Source organism: Fistularia commersonii, chromosome 4, assembly GCF_037954325.1.
Source record: "Fistularia commersonii isolate RoL2024-O1a breed Wild chromosome 4, RoL_Fcom_v1.0, whole genome shotgun sequence".
Classification (NCBI taxonomy): Eukaryota; Metazoa; Chordata; class Actinopteri; order Syngnathiformes; family Fistulariidae; genus Fistularia; species Fistularia commersonii.
In genome coordinates, this window is record NC_141287.1 from 14,290,170 (window position 1) to 14,305,604 (window position 15,435).

Below are 15,435 nucleotides of genomic sequence, written 5' to 3' on the forward strand. Positions count from 1 at the left end.
TCTGTATAAGTGTGAATGGTTGGTCCTTTGGCTCAAAGCTGATCCTTCAGGTCTGTGAGTAGGATAATATGTATAGACAATGACTGTGGAGGTTCTCAGTCACCCAGGTACTTGATGAATTCTTGTCGCTATCTTCTTCTTGTCGCAAGTGGACTTGTGAAACAGCGAAGAACTTGAGAACAAGATAAGACAAAATAAAAATACTTTATCAATCCCTATAGGGGAATTTCTTTTTTCACAGCAGCACAATAACAATAAATATGAATATAAATACAAATAAAAGAGACAATTAAAAGGATGAAGACAACAACATGGATAAAAATAGCCAACAGAATGACAACAATACGGATAAAAATAGATAACAGCTTGACAACACGGATAAAAATAGACAACGGAGTGACAACAACAGGGATAAAAAAAAGATAAAAGAATGAGAATATGACATGTGTGAAGGAAGTGAGATAGTGAGGTCGTGGTAGCGCAGATGCACCTTCAGCCGGTCAAGATTGTGTGCTGTCCAGACTGCCTTGGGGTCGGATGAACCCTCATCCGAGAAGCCTGTGGGATGAGGGGTGAAACATCCTCAAGTGAAGAAATTCAAGTTCCATTTGCCACGACAAGAATGTATAGACCAGTGTTTTCCAACCTTTTTTGAGCCCCGGCACATATTTTACATTAGAAAAGTCAAACAAATGTTTTTTTTAATGAAATATAGAATGAAACTGTGGTCTCAATTCACTTAGTGTGAAATCCAATGTATCTAATATCCGTAAATTTGTCGAGTTGCGATGCGAATTTCCCACCGAGGTGCCGCTTTTCCAGAGGATGCTTTTCAGTGTCTGTAGACGTGTCATCAATACTTCTGGAAATGGTATTATTTGAGAGCGGGACTCGGGCTATTTCTTCAACTGCGTTAGGGCCGAGCATTTCTTCTACGATGATTTTGGAGGCAGGTAGTATTAATGCCTCTGCCACGGTGTGTGGCTGTTTGGATTTAGCCATGAATTCAGCAACTTTCTAGACCAGGGGTCGGCAACCCGTTGCTCCGGAGCCGCATGCGGCTCTTTCATCTTTACACTGCGTCTCCGAGTGGCTTGAGAAAATAAATGATAAATATTTAATTGAGGTATATTTCATTTGTGTTCATTCCTTTTTTTTTTACTTTAAGTTCTAAGTTGGAAGATTATTGTGATCCTGAAATGTTAAATAAAATTATATTACTTATTTTTTGCCGCTCAAAATAACGTCACACTGGCGGAAGCCGGTATACCCGCCGGCCGGTAAAGTCCCGATTTGCAGATGCTGTGCGCAGAAGTTCAGGAGCAGAAGTCCCATAAACCAGGTAAAATAATATTTATGAAGATATTTTGCAAATATTTATTTTTTATTGTTTACTGACAGTGATTTTTTCCCGATTTATTTTTAAAATTCAGGTCAAGGCTCCGCTAAAAGCTCAAAATGAGTTCATTACATAAATAAAATTTAATTTTCTCTGTAATACTTTGTGAATTTCAGAAGCAACACACCACACACTTGTTTATACAAAGTGTAAAGGTAATAAAAAGCAACATATACAGTGGTACCTTTATTTTAGACGTCAAAAAGTCATTTCTTTTCCGAGGAAATCGGGTCCAAATGGCTCTTTGGGTGTTACGGGTTGCCGACCCCTGGACTAGACAGATTTCAGAGCATTCTCACTCATCTTCAACAGCCCTGCCTGTTTCTCAGTCTGTTTATGTAGATAAACAAAATAGTCCGTGTTATTATCTTGAAGTGAAGAGATGGTGTTTAAGTTTGCTTGGAACCATGGCACTGATGGACAGCCTTTATCTTTTGGACCAATCCTGATTGGGTGAAAGTTGGCATTTTCCAACGGCACATCTAATGAGATAGAAAATAAACTCATCAAACAGTAAAAAAAAGTACTGTGCTGATGTACATTGAAATAACTGAAAACACGCCTACAGTTTTGAAACAGACTTTGTTGGATGTAAAAAAAAAAAGGCCTCAGGATGTATGTGTGTGTGTGTGTGTGTGTGTGGGTGTGTGTGTCTGCCACACACACTTCCTGAGGAGGGGAAGTTAAAAACTTGCAGCACCCAGACCCGAATCACTTTCTTCCGACGGTGACGAATCGCTCCATCCTCAAACGAAGACATGGCCAATCCCTCACAAAGACAATCTGGGCCTCGTGAGTAACTCAGGATTCCTCCGGGTTCGACGGTTATTTATCAGTCTGTAACTGTGATCATGGGCAGCCAGAAAACTCTTGCAAACGTATGTCAAACGTAGCTCCAGATCAAATCCTTGCCTGGACAGCTGACAATTGTATTCAATGAATTTTTGTCATCGCCAATTGTTCTATGCTGTACCTGAAGCAAACAGGTTTTGGTCGATGTGTTGTTCTGGTTCATGTGAAGCTAGAGGAGTTGCTGCCCATGGAAACAACATGGAGAGGAATGAACACCAAGCAGGTATTGTGCTGTTTGAAAGTAATGCGACTACTCTTTTGTGTTTGGTTCTCTTTGTCTCTGCAGCCACGGACGTCTACGAAAAACTGTGGGTGGACAATATAGGTATTGCTGAAGAAACGTACGAGACGCCCTTCATACAGCACATGGAACTCGGGGACCTCCAGGCTGACTACTATGTGGCCTTCATGATCCAGGACATCAATTACCTGGTGAAGGTCACCGACATGCTGAAAAAGATGTCTGAAACGGTGGACAGTCCAGAGGACCTCAAAAAATTCATGAAGGACCGATTCGAAAGCTACGAGAGTTATGCCAAGGAGACTCTGGAGGAGTTCCACATGGAGGTAAGAAACATCGATCACTTGTTAGACTGACAGCAGAACGGACCTGACAGAACAGCAACCATGTTCCTCTACTGGAACTCAGCAGACATGATGCAGTGAGCTGAGAACAAGGACACTGTAGACTTTAACCGTCCTCACATTAACAGGAGTACATGTATGTACATGTTTGTTTATGGTTTGTATGACAGTGAACACAACATGAGTATCTTCTCACTGAAGATTCTCAAATCATACTGAGATCATGGCCCGTTTAGATTGATTTTAAGTGGAAAGAGATACTTCTACTGCCCTAGGGACTCATGGAGTAACATAAGTGGTCTTTCCAGACATTTCACAGCACCATCACGTTGACTCTTGATGAAATCACGGGCATTTGATGGACACCTCACTCGAAAGGGAAGAAAAGAAATCTTCTACTTTGCCATTCTGCTTTTCCCTTCAGGGGTGGCCACAGCGAATCAACCTTCTCCATCCAACCCTATTCTCTGTATCCTCCTCTCACCAACTATCTTCATATCCTCTCTAACTACGTCCATAAATCTTCTCCTTGGTCTTCCTCGAGATCTCCTGCCTGGAAGCTCCAATTCCAGAAAGGGAAGAGGGCAGAGAAAGGGAAGAGATGCCCATTGCAAACATTTTAAAGGGAACTAAAGATCACAAAAACAGAAAAAGGAGAAGAGGATGAGATGTATCAGGACAAAAATTACAAGTTTGAACAATTTAAAGATGAACGAAAGGGAAGAGAATGTATGCATGTCGAAACTGTGAACTGTTATGAGTAAGTGGGAGGAAACCTGTTACATCATGTTGGAATGCACTCCTTTACAGAATGGCAAAGTAGTATTCCACAGAACTATCATGTAACCCATGGTGAAATATTGCACAATAATATAAGATCCATTGAATACTGTTCTTACGTATGAGTTATAGCTCTAGCTCCATCATATTTGTTCCGTTGTTTTGTGGTCTGTGTGTCGTTGAATGTGACAGCTGCAATAAGGAAGGACTTGCCAATCTATCTTAGTTCCTCCTGATGGTGAGCTTGGTCATCCTCATCGAGCCTCTATGGAGGCAACGGGACGTCTGAGGACAGAGCTGGCCTCCTCCATCAGCTGCTCCATGCTTCCTGGCCATTTGCATTTTTTGAAACGTGATACTTTTGATTACTGACATGAACCTCCAATCCTAAGAACGTCATATAGGTGAAGTCTCAGATTGCAAAACTTTGAATCAACTTCCTCTCTGCCTGATTTTATCCGCACAACGTTTTAGCCATTGTTATTTTCAAATATTCTTCCTCATTGCTACCTTGAAGTATGCAGGAGATCAAGTACCCAACGTACAGGGAGAGATCGCCCTCTTTGTGCTTGATACTTAACTGTTCTGCCTCCATGTCTCAGGGTGTGTCAGAGATCATCCCGACTCCAGCCATGAAGAAGTACCTCACTGACTACAAGAACGTCATGGAGAAGGAAGACCCCATTTACTTTGCAGTGGCCCTCCTGCCCTGCGCCAGGCTCTGGGTGTGGCTGGCCAATCGGCTCAAGGAGACGACCTGCAATGCCTACTTCACCTGGAAGAAGGAGAACATGGACGGCCACCCGGAAAAACACTACAAGGACCTGCTCGACAAGTACCTGGTCACTGGGGAGCAGATCGAGAAGGCCAACAAGATCTTCCGCATGCAGATGCAGAATGAGCGCAATTTCTTTGCCAGCTCTTATGTCCCGTCGAAATTCAAAAAATCAAATCAAATTTCCTGCCCTGTCTTTGGCCAACAATCACTGTGACTCAAACATCAGCACAGTTGGTATCATCTGGAGTCTTTGAGGACTTTGTTTGTCAGTCAAAGGGCTTGTATTGTTAGAGAATGTACCCAGATCTTACGATGGAGCTCTGTATCAACGGCAACAATACCGCGAAAACTTCACATCAAACGCCAGGCTGAGACTACTTGTTGTTGTGTTTAATAAAGATGAGGACCAATAAAATACAGAAACTCAGTGTTTGAAATCTGGATCTCATTTCTGGTCGTTGTATGACTCATCTCAAATGAGTCACCATGTTCCCATCAAGGGCAGGGAACCACCTTCTTCTGGCGAAGAATCGTTGTGAGTCACTCAGCAGGTTCCTCTGGGTTTCGATGGTCATTTAGCAGTCTGTAACTGTGATCATGGGCAGCCAGAAAACTCCTACAGGGATGTCAAATATAGCTCCAGTATGGAGAAGGTTGATTCGCTGTGGCGACCCCTGAAGGGAAAAGCCGAAAGGAGTAGAAGAGGAAGAAGCAGGACTCGAAAGTTCAAGAATTCTTCTTACCTTCAGTTGGATCATCGTATCCTATTTTATGATAGGAATCAGTATGGGAATCAGGATGCTTCATAGCTCCCCAGGGGGTAAATTGCTTCTCTTACCAGGACCTTGCCCTTCCAACAGCACATTTTCAAATATCAGTATCACCAAGTGGCATAAGAAGATCATGACTTTCTTCAAACCAAAATACACAACTGAGCACCTGTAATGGTGGTCTGGTCATTTGGCACGATGTCAGGAATCACCTGAACACGAGAGGTGCAAGAGAGCGAACCGGCCTGGTTTGCCCAGAGAACAGAAAGCATGAAGGCCGGGGTGAAGCCGTGGTTCTCAAGTCTCATCAAGGTTTCATTCCGATGGTCCACCGAGCACGGAGGCTAAGACGACGCTTCACTCTGGACTGAAAATCCCATTGTGTTTCTCCCCGAAACCCTCAGGTCTCAAACCGGTCTGGATGCAGTCTAAGGTGTTTAGCAACTGAAGGAAAGTGCCTGATGGTGTCCAGGAAGATGTAACATCAGTATCCTGACCTCGGCGTCCACTGAGATCTGGAGGGAGGGACTCACCAGTTACAGCTGATGTGCGGAGATCTACGGCGAGACAGACCACAACAACTCCAACATTGGCCGAAAACGACACAGCTGGATCTCCGCGAGTACCACACTACCATCTGAGATACTCCGTCGTTCTCTTGCAGGCCCTACAAACTAGATCAGCAGAATCACTTGATCTCATTCAACTCCGTTTTGGAGAAGGGAGGCCATGACTGCTGTAGTTGTTTGGAAAATTCCCTGCAGCTTTTGTTGTCGAGGGGTTGACTTCGCTTTTGAAATAAAGCTTGACGGGGATCAGATTTAGGGATAGAGAGAGGAAATCAGTTGGCTGATCATCAAGGTTCAAATGAAGCTGATATAATAAAGCTCTATTTAACAAATGAAAGATTTCCCAGCCAAATGAAACTTTATTCCATGGAAATGGGGTCGTCAGCCGACAAACTGTTGGCCTGTCAAGGTGCGCTCAGGTGGAGAACAGATTTCTCAACCGTCAGGTGTGGGTGGTGAATCCCGAGGCGTGTCCTGCTAATATGTGAAAACCAGTGACGTGCGGTGAGGTTCATGGCTGGTGAGGCCCTGAGATCATCCTAGTCAGATTTACAAACATATGAACCCTACAGAGTAGCTTATTCACCATTTTAGTGGCAGCAGTTAACATATTTTGTTTAAAATATCATATCAGCATTCTTTACATATACAAAAACTGTAGCATGAAAAAAAGCACATGTAAAAACACCCTTATTATCTCTTACCTTTACTTATAAATGAAATCCATGCGCCGCTCCCTCTGAAGCATCGATAACTTGCTTGTACAAGTCTTCCATTTCTTTCTTCAGTTCTAAAAGTCTCTCTGTCTTAATGGAAATCGCTGCTAGTGACGACAGTCGTCCTCGATCGGTCCTGTTCCGACTGTATGTTTTGAGTCTTTTCGATGCCGAGAAAGACCGCTCCACCGATGCTGTTGGAGCCGGAACGGCGACCACCGGCTCGAGTAACTTTGTCCCCTTAGGAACAGTTTGAATGAGATCCTTCTGGCCCAAAAAAGTTAAGAAGCTATCCAGGAGATTTACATTCATCCCTCACCGTTTGTGAGCTATACAGCCCGATGAGATCGGCAAAAAAATAGCCGGATGCCTGCACTTGACTTGCTAACTTTTTACCGTAGCTTGCTATTGCTAATTCTATCATTCAGTATCTGAGTAGTAAGAAGGATCCCGGGGATCAACGGCGCCCCCTACCATGAGGCACCATCACTGTGTGCCTCACTTAACATAAAAAAAAACTAATGAAAATCACAAAACTTTGGTGGGAAAAAAAGAACACGCCATTCATTTCACAGAGTGACAACTGCTGACAGGAACCTGTCTTGGAAGGGAAAAAAAGGAAAAAGAAACCTGAATGATGAGCACAGTGAAACACCTCCAGATTCCTTGGAACTCCGATGTGTGGCAATAAAACCTCCGGGTTATGTAGGCGGCACAAAGGTTGATAAAGCTCACAGCACCCAGACCCGAATCACTTTCTTCTGACGGTGACGAATCGCTCCATCCTCAAACGAAGACATGGCCAATCCCTCACAAAGACGATCTGGGCCTCGTGAGTAACTCAGGATTCCTCCGGGTTCGACGGTTATTTATCAGTCTGTAACTGTGATCATGGGCAGCCAGAAAACTCTTGCAAACGTATGTCAAACGTAGCTCCAGATCAAATCCTTGCCTGGACAGCTGACAATTGTATTCAATGAATTTTTGTCATCGCCAATTGTTCTATGCTGTACCTGAAGCAAACAGGTTTTGGTCGATGTGTTGTTCTGGTTCATGTGAAACTAGAGGAGTTGCTGCCCATGGAAACAACATGGAGAGGAATGAAAACCAAGCAGGTATTGTGCTGTTTGAAAGTAATGCGACTACTCTTTTGTGTTTGGTTCTCTTTGTCTCTGCAGACACGGACGTCTACGAAAAACTGTGGGGGGACAATATAGATATTGCTGAAGAAACGTACAAGACGCCCTTCATACAGCGCATGGAAGTCGGGGACCTCCAGGCTGACTACTATGTGGCCTTCATGATCCAGGACATCAATTACCTGGTGAAGGTCACCGACATGCTGAAAAAGATGTCTGAGACGGTGGACAGTCCAGAGGACCTCAGGGAGTTCATGAAGGGCCGATTCGAAAGCTACGAGAGTTATGCCGAGGAGACTCTGGAGAAGTTCCACATGGCGGTAAGAACCATCGATCACTTGTTAGACTGACAGCAGAACGGACCTGACAGAACAACAACCATGTTCCTCTACTGGAACTCAGCAGACATGATGCAGTGAGCTGAGAACAAGGACACTGTAGACTTTAACCGTCCTCACATTAACAGGAGTACATGTATGTACATGTTTGTTTATGGTTTGTATGACAGTGAACACAACATGAGTATCTTCTCACGGAAGTTTCTCAAATCATACTGAGATCATGGCCCGTTTAGATTGATTTTAAGTGGAAAGAGATACTTCTACTGCCCAAGGGACTCATGGAGTAACGTAAGTGGTCTTTCCAGACATTTCACAGCACCATCAAGATGACTCTTGATGAAATCATGGCCATTTGATGGACACCTCACTGGAAAGGGAAGAAAAGAAATGAAAAATAAAAAAGCGTAGGGAAGAGACGCCCATTGCAAACATTAGAACTAAAGGTCACAAAAATGGGAAAAGAAGAAGCGGATGAGATGTGTCAGGACAAAAAGACAAATTCAAACAATTTAAAGATTGTGGGAAGAAAATGTATACATGTCGAAACTGTGAACTGTTATGAGTAGGTGGGAGGAAACCTGTCACATCATGTTGGAATGCACCCATTTACAGAATGGCAGAGTAGTATTCCACAGAACTACTATGTAACCCATGGTAAAATATTGCACAATAATATAAGATATAATATATATATAATATATATCGAGCCTCTATGGTGGCAAGGGGACGTCTGAGGACAGAGCTGGCCTCCTCCATCAGCTGCTCCATGCTTCCTGGCCATTTGCAGTTTTTGAAGCGTGATACTTTTGATTACCGACATGAACCTCCAATCCTAAGAACGTCATATAGGTGAAGTCTCGGTTGCCAAACTTTGAATCAACTTCCTCTCTTTCTGATTTTATCCGCACAACGTTTTAGCCATTGTTGTTTTCAAATATTCTTCCTCATTACTACCTTGAAGTATGCAGGAGATCAAGTACCCAACGTACAGGGAGAGATCGCCCTCTTTGTGCTTGATACTTAACTGTTCTGCCTCCATGTCTCAGGGTGTGTCAGAGATCATCCCGACTCCAGCCATGGAGAAGTACCTGTCTGACTACAAGAACATCATGGAAAAAGAAGACCCCATTTATTTTGCAGTGGCCCTCCTGCCCTGCAACCGGCTCTGGGTGTGGCTGGCCAATCAGCTCAAGGAGACGACCTGCAATGCCTACTTCACCTGGAAGAAGGAGAACATGGACGGCCACCCGGAAAAACACTACAAGGACCTGCTCGACAAGTACCTGGTCACTGGGGAGCAGATCGAGAAGGCCAACAAGATCTTCCGCATGCAGATGCAGAATGAGCGCAATTTCTTTGCCAGCTCTTATGTCCCGTTGAAATTCAAAAAGTCCAAATAGAATTTCCCTCGCTGTCTTTGGCTGACAATCATTGTCCAGCAAACATCAGCACAGTTGGTTTCATCTGGAGTCTTTGTAGACTTTGTTTGTCAGTCGAAGGGCTTGTATTGTTAGAGAATGTACCCAGATCTTATGATGGAGCTCTGTATCAACGGCAACAATACCGGGAAAACTTCTTGTCAAACACCAGGCTGAGACTACTTGTTGTTTTTAATAAGGATGAGGACCAATAAAATACAGAAATTTACTGATTCTACCAGGGGTCCTTTCTGTTTGCATGTTCTCGTGTTTCCATGGGTTTCCACCCTGAGTAGAATAAGCGGTAGAGAATGGATGGATGGATTGGTAGGAGGGTTGAGGATGTGACCAAAACAAGCTCAGCACAAACTGAACCAACAACGATTGAACTCTTTCAGCAACAGATTTACCATCTAGGGTACTTCAACTTTCTCCTGCAGGTACTACCAACCAGGTCCAGGTCAACTTGGTAGCCTTGTACGGTGTGAGGGTTTGACTGAGACACTGTGGTGTACAGTGCACCATGATAATGTGTTCGCATGGAGGAGGGAACAGGAGGAGAGAGGGTTTTCGATGAGTCAGACTTGAAAAGAATATGAAGGACTCAGCGCTTTCCTCCTGCTTGTTAGAGGCAGGAATGAGCAGCAGCCTCCTTAGAAGGGCAGTGCTGATAGAGTTGACCTCCAACACCTGCCAACCGCACAGGGATTTGGTAACATGGGCTCAGGTGAGTCACCGTTGTCCAGTTTCCTCCACGCTTGGCTGTTTACACCTACTTGAACATGTGATGGTACTACTTTTCTTCTGAAATGAGGAGATGTCAAGTCCTTATCAGCTCCGGCCTGGGGAGCTGGGACTCAACTCCCGCTATCCTCATATTCCTTATGTCTCCTCCCAAGTGGTGCTCTCCTCCTGCAAGCTGTGAATGTACACAAGAAACCAGAGTAATAGATGACAAAACATAAAGTTTGATAATAAAGCTGGTAAGTCACAGGGCCACATATAGAGACACACAACTATTCCCGCTCTCATTCACTTGGCATAAATAGACATACATCCACTGTCAGTGCGCAACCGTCCACGCCAGCTGTAGATGATGACCACGGTTGCTGCTTAGTCACTCGAGTTTGTCGTGATAAAGCTACCCTCCATGGACTGGTCCATGGAACAGGTCACTCAAACAGTTTGGTTTCCTGGTTTCTGACAAAGCGTCATAAATGAATGCAGTTGTTTCAGTGTCTCAACATCCAGCTTGTGAGATTAGACCAACCACTGTTTGACAGGACCTCCTATCTTCAACACTGTTCTTGCATTTAGAGGAAGCAAGCACTTGCCACTCCTGATGAGAACTGTGAACCCGAGGTTGTGTGAAATAATGCCGGAATTCCTCGAGTTCTACATAGCAGGTTGAAGGATTATAATGAGCGCTGCCAGGGGTTTCCCCTTGAGACTAGTTCTCCTCGCTTTTCATTGCCTCACTACTTTTGTTTAAGGTTTACGGAAGTGAATGTGACAATTCCGTTTTTCGCAACCTTATCTTTCAGGGTGACCATGTACAATAATGGAGGGAGGAAGAAACTTTGAGGAATAAAGTTAGAGGAAGTGAAGTTGTTTAAGGTGAAGGTATACTACATACTGTACAATGACGATGTTCAATGAAGCAGCGCTCTCAAATGGAGAGACTCTAGAAGTGGGTAATGGGGGCAGGACCCTCTCGTCAATACGATACATAAATTATATACTGCTCAAAAAAATAAAGGGAACACTTGAACAACACAATGTAACTCCAAGTCAATCACACTTCTGTGAAATCATAGTGTCCACTCAGGAAGCAACACAGATTCATTTTGACTTGTTTTGAGGACATTACATCAAAGTTGGATCAGCCTGGAGTTTGTTTTTACACTTCAATTTTGAGTGTGATTCCTAATCCAGACCTCCATGGGTTGATACAATTGATTTCCATTGATCATTTTTGTGTGATTTTGTTGTCAGCACATTCAACTGTGTAAAGAGCAAAGCATTTCATAAGAATATTTCATTCATTTAGATCTAGGATGTGTTTTTTAAGTGTTCCCTTTATTTTTTTGAGCAGTGTATGATTTCTCTGACAGCGCCCCCCAGGACCCAGTGTCAGGAGAGAGTCCTCAATGAACCTTGCTCTTGGACTTCGAGAGGAAGATCAAGAAGCTTGGGATAAGCCAGGCAGGAGAATATAAAGGACACCAATGAGAGAGAGCACAGAGACCCTGCTTAAAGAAAACCCAGTCCGTCTTCCACCTGCGTTCCAGTTCTCCTTTTTTTTTTTTTTTTTTTGCTGGGTCTGCTGACACAGACACATTCCCTGATCCAGGGAACTGTGGATAAAACCCGACAATGAAAACAGATGCACGATGCTTTTCCGAACCAGGACGACATGGTCAGGGGCAGTTTGTTCCTAGGAGCGATCCGGGCAACGCACCGCCAAAGCCTGGAAAAGGAGTCGAGACGAACGGACAGTCCTATGAATGAATGGTCAGTCCACTGTGGTCCATGTAAATGATTTCACTCATGAGCAATCTCATATGTGCCTTCCTTGTAGCTTCTGTAGCTCGAGGGGCCATCTTTGTGTTTATCTCACCACCTATCGCTTAAAAGTTGTATTGCTATGTAATTTTTTACATTGTGCATTTTTTTTCATATGACGGGGGCAAACTTGCAATGCTGCTTTGCTGTAAAATGGAGGAGTGAGTTTGTGTAATGTTGTGTGTGTGTGTGTGAATACTGATTATCGTTGCTGATTATGGTCAGCGGCAAGTTTGTCCTATAGGCCTTAAGCAGGTGATTTCCTGGATTGAGAGGGTGAAAGGAAGTACTTTATTAAAAGACATAACAAAAGACTTAGGGGAAGTCCAGTGAAGGGCAAGCAGGATTGTTTCTCCTTGAAAGTGAAAAAAGTAAAAAAATCCATCCACTTGGTCAGTACTTAAAGAGGGGTGAGGGCAATCAAATTTATGTCTTCGTGAACCATAAGCTGCCCAGAGGTCGGTGCCTGTTGCCGGTCAGCCAAGACCCCACGGACCACAGATGGAGAGCAGTGAGTTACTTTATTGGCATTAACTTGAAAAAAATCTGAACATATACAGTTTGTGCTGACTGTCATGTTGTGTTGTATCAAGAAAACTGGTCAACAAAGCAAGTCAGGGCGTAAATGTGAACGCTTCGAAGGGGTTCTGTGAACGACTGTCAGCATGAACAGTGTGGAGTTTGAGTTCCCGAGCTGTGCCTCCATACTGCCTTTGCTTTTCTTTTTTGTTTTGTCATGGGTCCGATCAGGATCCGTCCACTTGCAAGCCAACAAGCTCACTGCGACAATGACAGCACAGCCCTGCAGAAGTGCAGTCCCGGTTTATGACGGTGGATTTGCTTCTGTCCTTAGGGGAAGCCGACGTCTACGACCTCCTCTGGAGTCAGAGTGAGGACTTGGCCGAGCAGACGCTCGATGTGCCCTTTCTGCAACACATGCAGCTCGGGGACCTCCAAGGCGAAAACTACGTGGTCTTCATGATCCAAGACATAGGCTACCTGGTGAAGGTCACTGCCATGTTGGAGAAGATGGTTGAGAAGGTGAAGACCCCTACCGACCTCAAGGAGTTCATGAAGGACCGATTCCAGAGCTACAACAAATACGCCATCGCAACACTGAAGAAATTCAAGCTTGGGGTAAAACAGTGTCATGACTCTGTCCTTCACACGGCTACATGGGAAGAGTAATCTCTGCCATCTCATTTCCATTTGTGTGTCACGGTAGTATTGAGGTCTTCAGCAGGTCTTCATGTCCAGAGTGTGTGATGCTTATCGCAGTGTCTTCACTTATGTAGGATGTCCTGTCAGTGGTGTACCCTTGTCAGGTGCTCCCTGACGCTTCTGGTTCAGCTGTGTGGAGTTTTTAAACCCTCATATTATGTTAAGGGTCAATTTGACCCATTTCACCCATTGACCCAATGGGTCCGGAATTATTTTGCCAAAGGTTCGTCTTTGTCCCGGGGGGTGGACTCATCCCTTTGTTACAGAGGCGGACTTGCGCGAGGAGAAAGTCATTTTGGACATCACTGGCCTCAGGGGAGAACAGACTTAAAGGCGCCGCTTCTCACCTGTAAAACAGCCGATGGCATTGGTAGCTCACGGATCTGTCGAGGAGCAGGTCGTAGTGCCTGGATGTGCTCAGGGTTCTACTCTCCTGCAGGTTAACACAGGGATACAACTAGCTTAATACAAGTCATATGGGACACTAGTTAGCGAGGACACGGCTAATAAGAACTGAAGCGGAGTGTCTGTGGTTCAAACTATACAATAATAACATGCTAATACACAGCTGAGACTAAGAGAAGCCGAGTTTACTTTCAGCATTATTTTAATTTATAAAAAGTTTTTTAGATGGATATTTTCAATAATGTGGCAAGCTGGAGTTTACATCAGTAAGTTACAATAACTTACTCGTCTGCCTCCATGTCTCAGGGTGTGTCAGAGATCATCCCGACTCCAGCCATGGAGAAGTACCTGTCTGACTACAAGAACATCATGGAAAAAGAAGACCCCATTTATTTTGCAGTGGCCCTCCTGCCCTGCAACCGGCTCTGGGTGTGGCTGGCCAATCAGCTCAAGGAGACGACCTGCAATGCCTACTTCACCTGGAAGAAGGAGAACATGGACGGCCACCCGGAAAAATACTACAAGAAGCTGCTCAACAAGTACCTGGTCACCGAGCAGCAGATCGAGAAGGCCAACAAGATCTTCCGCATGCAGATGCAGAACGAGCGCGATTTCTTTGCATCGTCACTCGTTGGGGAGAAGTGAATTAGTGGCCTCCAGCCATCAAGTTGAAAACATGATTATAGCTGAAAGACAAATAAGTCATAAAGAGAATGAGAGCTAGAATTCCGATCATCTTGCATTATTCTGTCTAGTGGTTGCCATTTTTATTGCTCATATGGTTTCGGTAAAGTCCTCTGACTTTGCATCTGATGTGTTTGAAATGTTTTGGAAAATGGGCTAATTGCCAAGTGTAATGCTAATTTAGCAACATTTCATCCTGTTCATTTATGCTAACAGTGGTGATAAGACTGCAAGGGATTCAGTTGTACTCATAGGTCTTTATTTTCACAGTCCATTTACTAGTTTCAAGGAGTGCTCCTCCTCCCTGGAATGATAACAACTGTTGTCACAGCTTAAGACTGCACGACGAGAAATTCCTCTCTCTCTTCTCCTCTTCCCAGTGTGCACACAATATTTGAATAGAGCTTAATTCTCAATAAAGCATTCATTCAATCATTCCTAACCCCCACCGTCACTGGACTAGTTTATAATCTTTAAATTTGCTTACATAACATCACTGGGGGTGAAAGAGAACAAACCGGCTTGATTTATCCAGAGGATAGAAACCATTAGGGCAGTGCTTTTCAATTATTTTCTGTTACACCCCCCTAAGGAAGAAGAAAACTTCGCCACCCACACTCTCTGCTGCAACTATAAATAGTATCATTTGTCTATAGAATTGTTATATATATGCCTCTGCATAAAATTGTATGCTTATTTACATCAAAGAAAAGAAAAAAAGAACAAAATATAGATCAACTCACAACAAAGAATAACTTTACTAACATTGCTTTTAAGTCTGTGTCAGAAAAGTTTTTAAGTGCATCACTTTGCCTGAAATAATAAAGATAAAATCAAATTGATCAGTAACATTACACTTTATCCTACAAAAGAAAAATGACTAAAGCAATTTGTACTGTTTTTTTTTTTTTTTTACAAAATGAGGTCAAGTCAGGGTGAAGTCAGGATGAATGGCTACATTGAGCATGTTTTGCAATGCACAGCTTTTTTAAACGGTTTTTGGAGCATCGCACTGCAACTCTCAGCTCACAGCAAACATACCGGTCTTTCCACATCTCCCACTGTAGTCATAATGAAGGCAGTTGCTACATCCGCGTTGTCATATTTCCTCGTCTTAGCTGGGTGACCGGTTTGTTTCATTATCTCTGCCTCTGACCACCATTCTTTTCATCCCTGTTAAATATTTTCCATGGTCTCCATGGTTGCACTTCAT

General features: G+C 43.8%; 3 protein-coding genes and 1 long non-coding RNA gene across 5 annotated transcripts; 3 read left to right on the top strand and 1 right to left on the bottom strand.

The window, feature by feature from the left end:
- Window positions 1-1,375: 1,375 nt before the first annotated feature.
- On the bottom strand, window positions 1,376-4,261 carry LOC147234793 (uncharacterized). The gene is made up of 3 exons (XR_015106056.1): window positions 4,198-4,261; window positions 3,736-3,944; window positions 1,376-1,881 (listed from the first exon to the last, which is right to left on the bottom strand). It is a non-coding gene; the product is annotated as an uncharacterized LOC147234793 (long non-coding RNA).
- LOC147234794 (uncharacterized) lies at window positions 2,065-5,064 on the top strand. Its single transcript, XM_086145497.1, has 3 exons — window positions 2,065-2,191; window positions 2,538-2,818; window positions 4,219-5,064. Exons 1-3 carry the CDS (start codon window positions 2,158-2,160, stop codon window positions 4,606-4,608), a joined length of 705 nt encoding a protein of 234 aa, XP_086001623.1. The 5' UTR covers window positions 2,065-2,157; the 3' UTR covers window positions 4,609-5,064.
- Window positions 5,065-7,128: 2,064 nt separating this feature from the next.
- LOC147234795 (uncharacterized) lies at window positions 7,129-9,574 on the top strand. The gene is made up of 3 exons (XM_086145498.1): window positions 7,129-7,281; window positions 7,628-7,908; window positions 8,976-9,574. The coding sequence occupies exons 1-3, from the start codon at window positions 7,248-7,250 to the stop codon at window positions 9,327-9,329; spliced, it is 669 nt and encodes a 222-aa protein (XP_086001624.1). The 5' UTR covers window positions 7,129-7,247; the 3' UTR covers window positions 9,330-9,574.
- Window positions 9,575-12,303: 2,729 nt separating this feature from the next.
- LOC147234796 (uncharacterized) lies at window positions 12,304-14,664 on the top strand. Of its 2 annotated transcripts, none has more exons than XM_086144601.1 (3): window positions 12,304-12,423; window positions 12,766-13,049; window positions 13,845-14,664. In XM_086144601.1, the coding sequence occupies exons 1-3, from the start codon at window positions 12,414-12,416 to the stop codon at window positions 14,181-14,183; spliced, it is 633 nt and encodes a 210-aa protein (XP_086000727.1). In that variant the 5' UTR covers window positions 12,304-12,413; the 3' UTR covers window positions 14,184-14,664. The 2 variants fall into 2 exon arrangements, with proteins under 2 accessions (XP_086000727.1, XP_086000728.1); XM_086144602.1 differs by having other exon boundaries at window positions 12,766-12,953.
- The last annotated feature ends 771 nt before the right edge of the window (window positions 14,665-15,435 follow it).

Coding starts and splice junctions, on each gene's coding strand:
- LOC147234794 (XM_086145497.1), top strand. CDS start 2,158: ATGGCCAATCCCTCACAAAGACAATCTGGGCCTC. Junction 2,192..2,537: donor ACAAAGACAATCTGGGCCTC/GTGAGTAACTCA, acceptor TTGTCTCTGCAG/CCACGGACGTCTACGAAAAA. Junction 2,819..4,218: donor TGGAGGAGTTCCACATGGAG/GTAAGAAACATC, acceptor TCCATGTCTCAG/GGTGTGTCAGAGATCATCCC.
- LOC147234796 (XM_086144601.1), top strand. Junction 13,050..13,844: donor TGAAGAAATTCAAGCTTGGG/GTAAAACAGTGT, acceptor TCCATGTCTCAG/GGTGTGTCAGAGATCATCCC.
- LOC147234795 (XM_086145498.1), top strand. CDS start 7,248: ATGGCCAATCCCTCACAAAGACGATCTGGGCCTC. Junction 7,282..7,627: donor ACAAAGACGATCTGGGCCTC/GTGAGTAACTCA, acceptor TTGTCTCTGCAG/ACACGGACGTCTACGAAAAA. Junction 7,909..8,975: donor TGGAGAAGTTCCACATGGCG/GTAAGAACCATC, acceptor TCCATGTCTCAG/GGTGTGTCAGAGATCATCCC.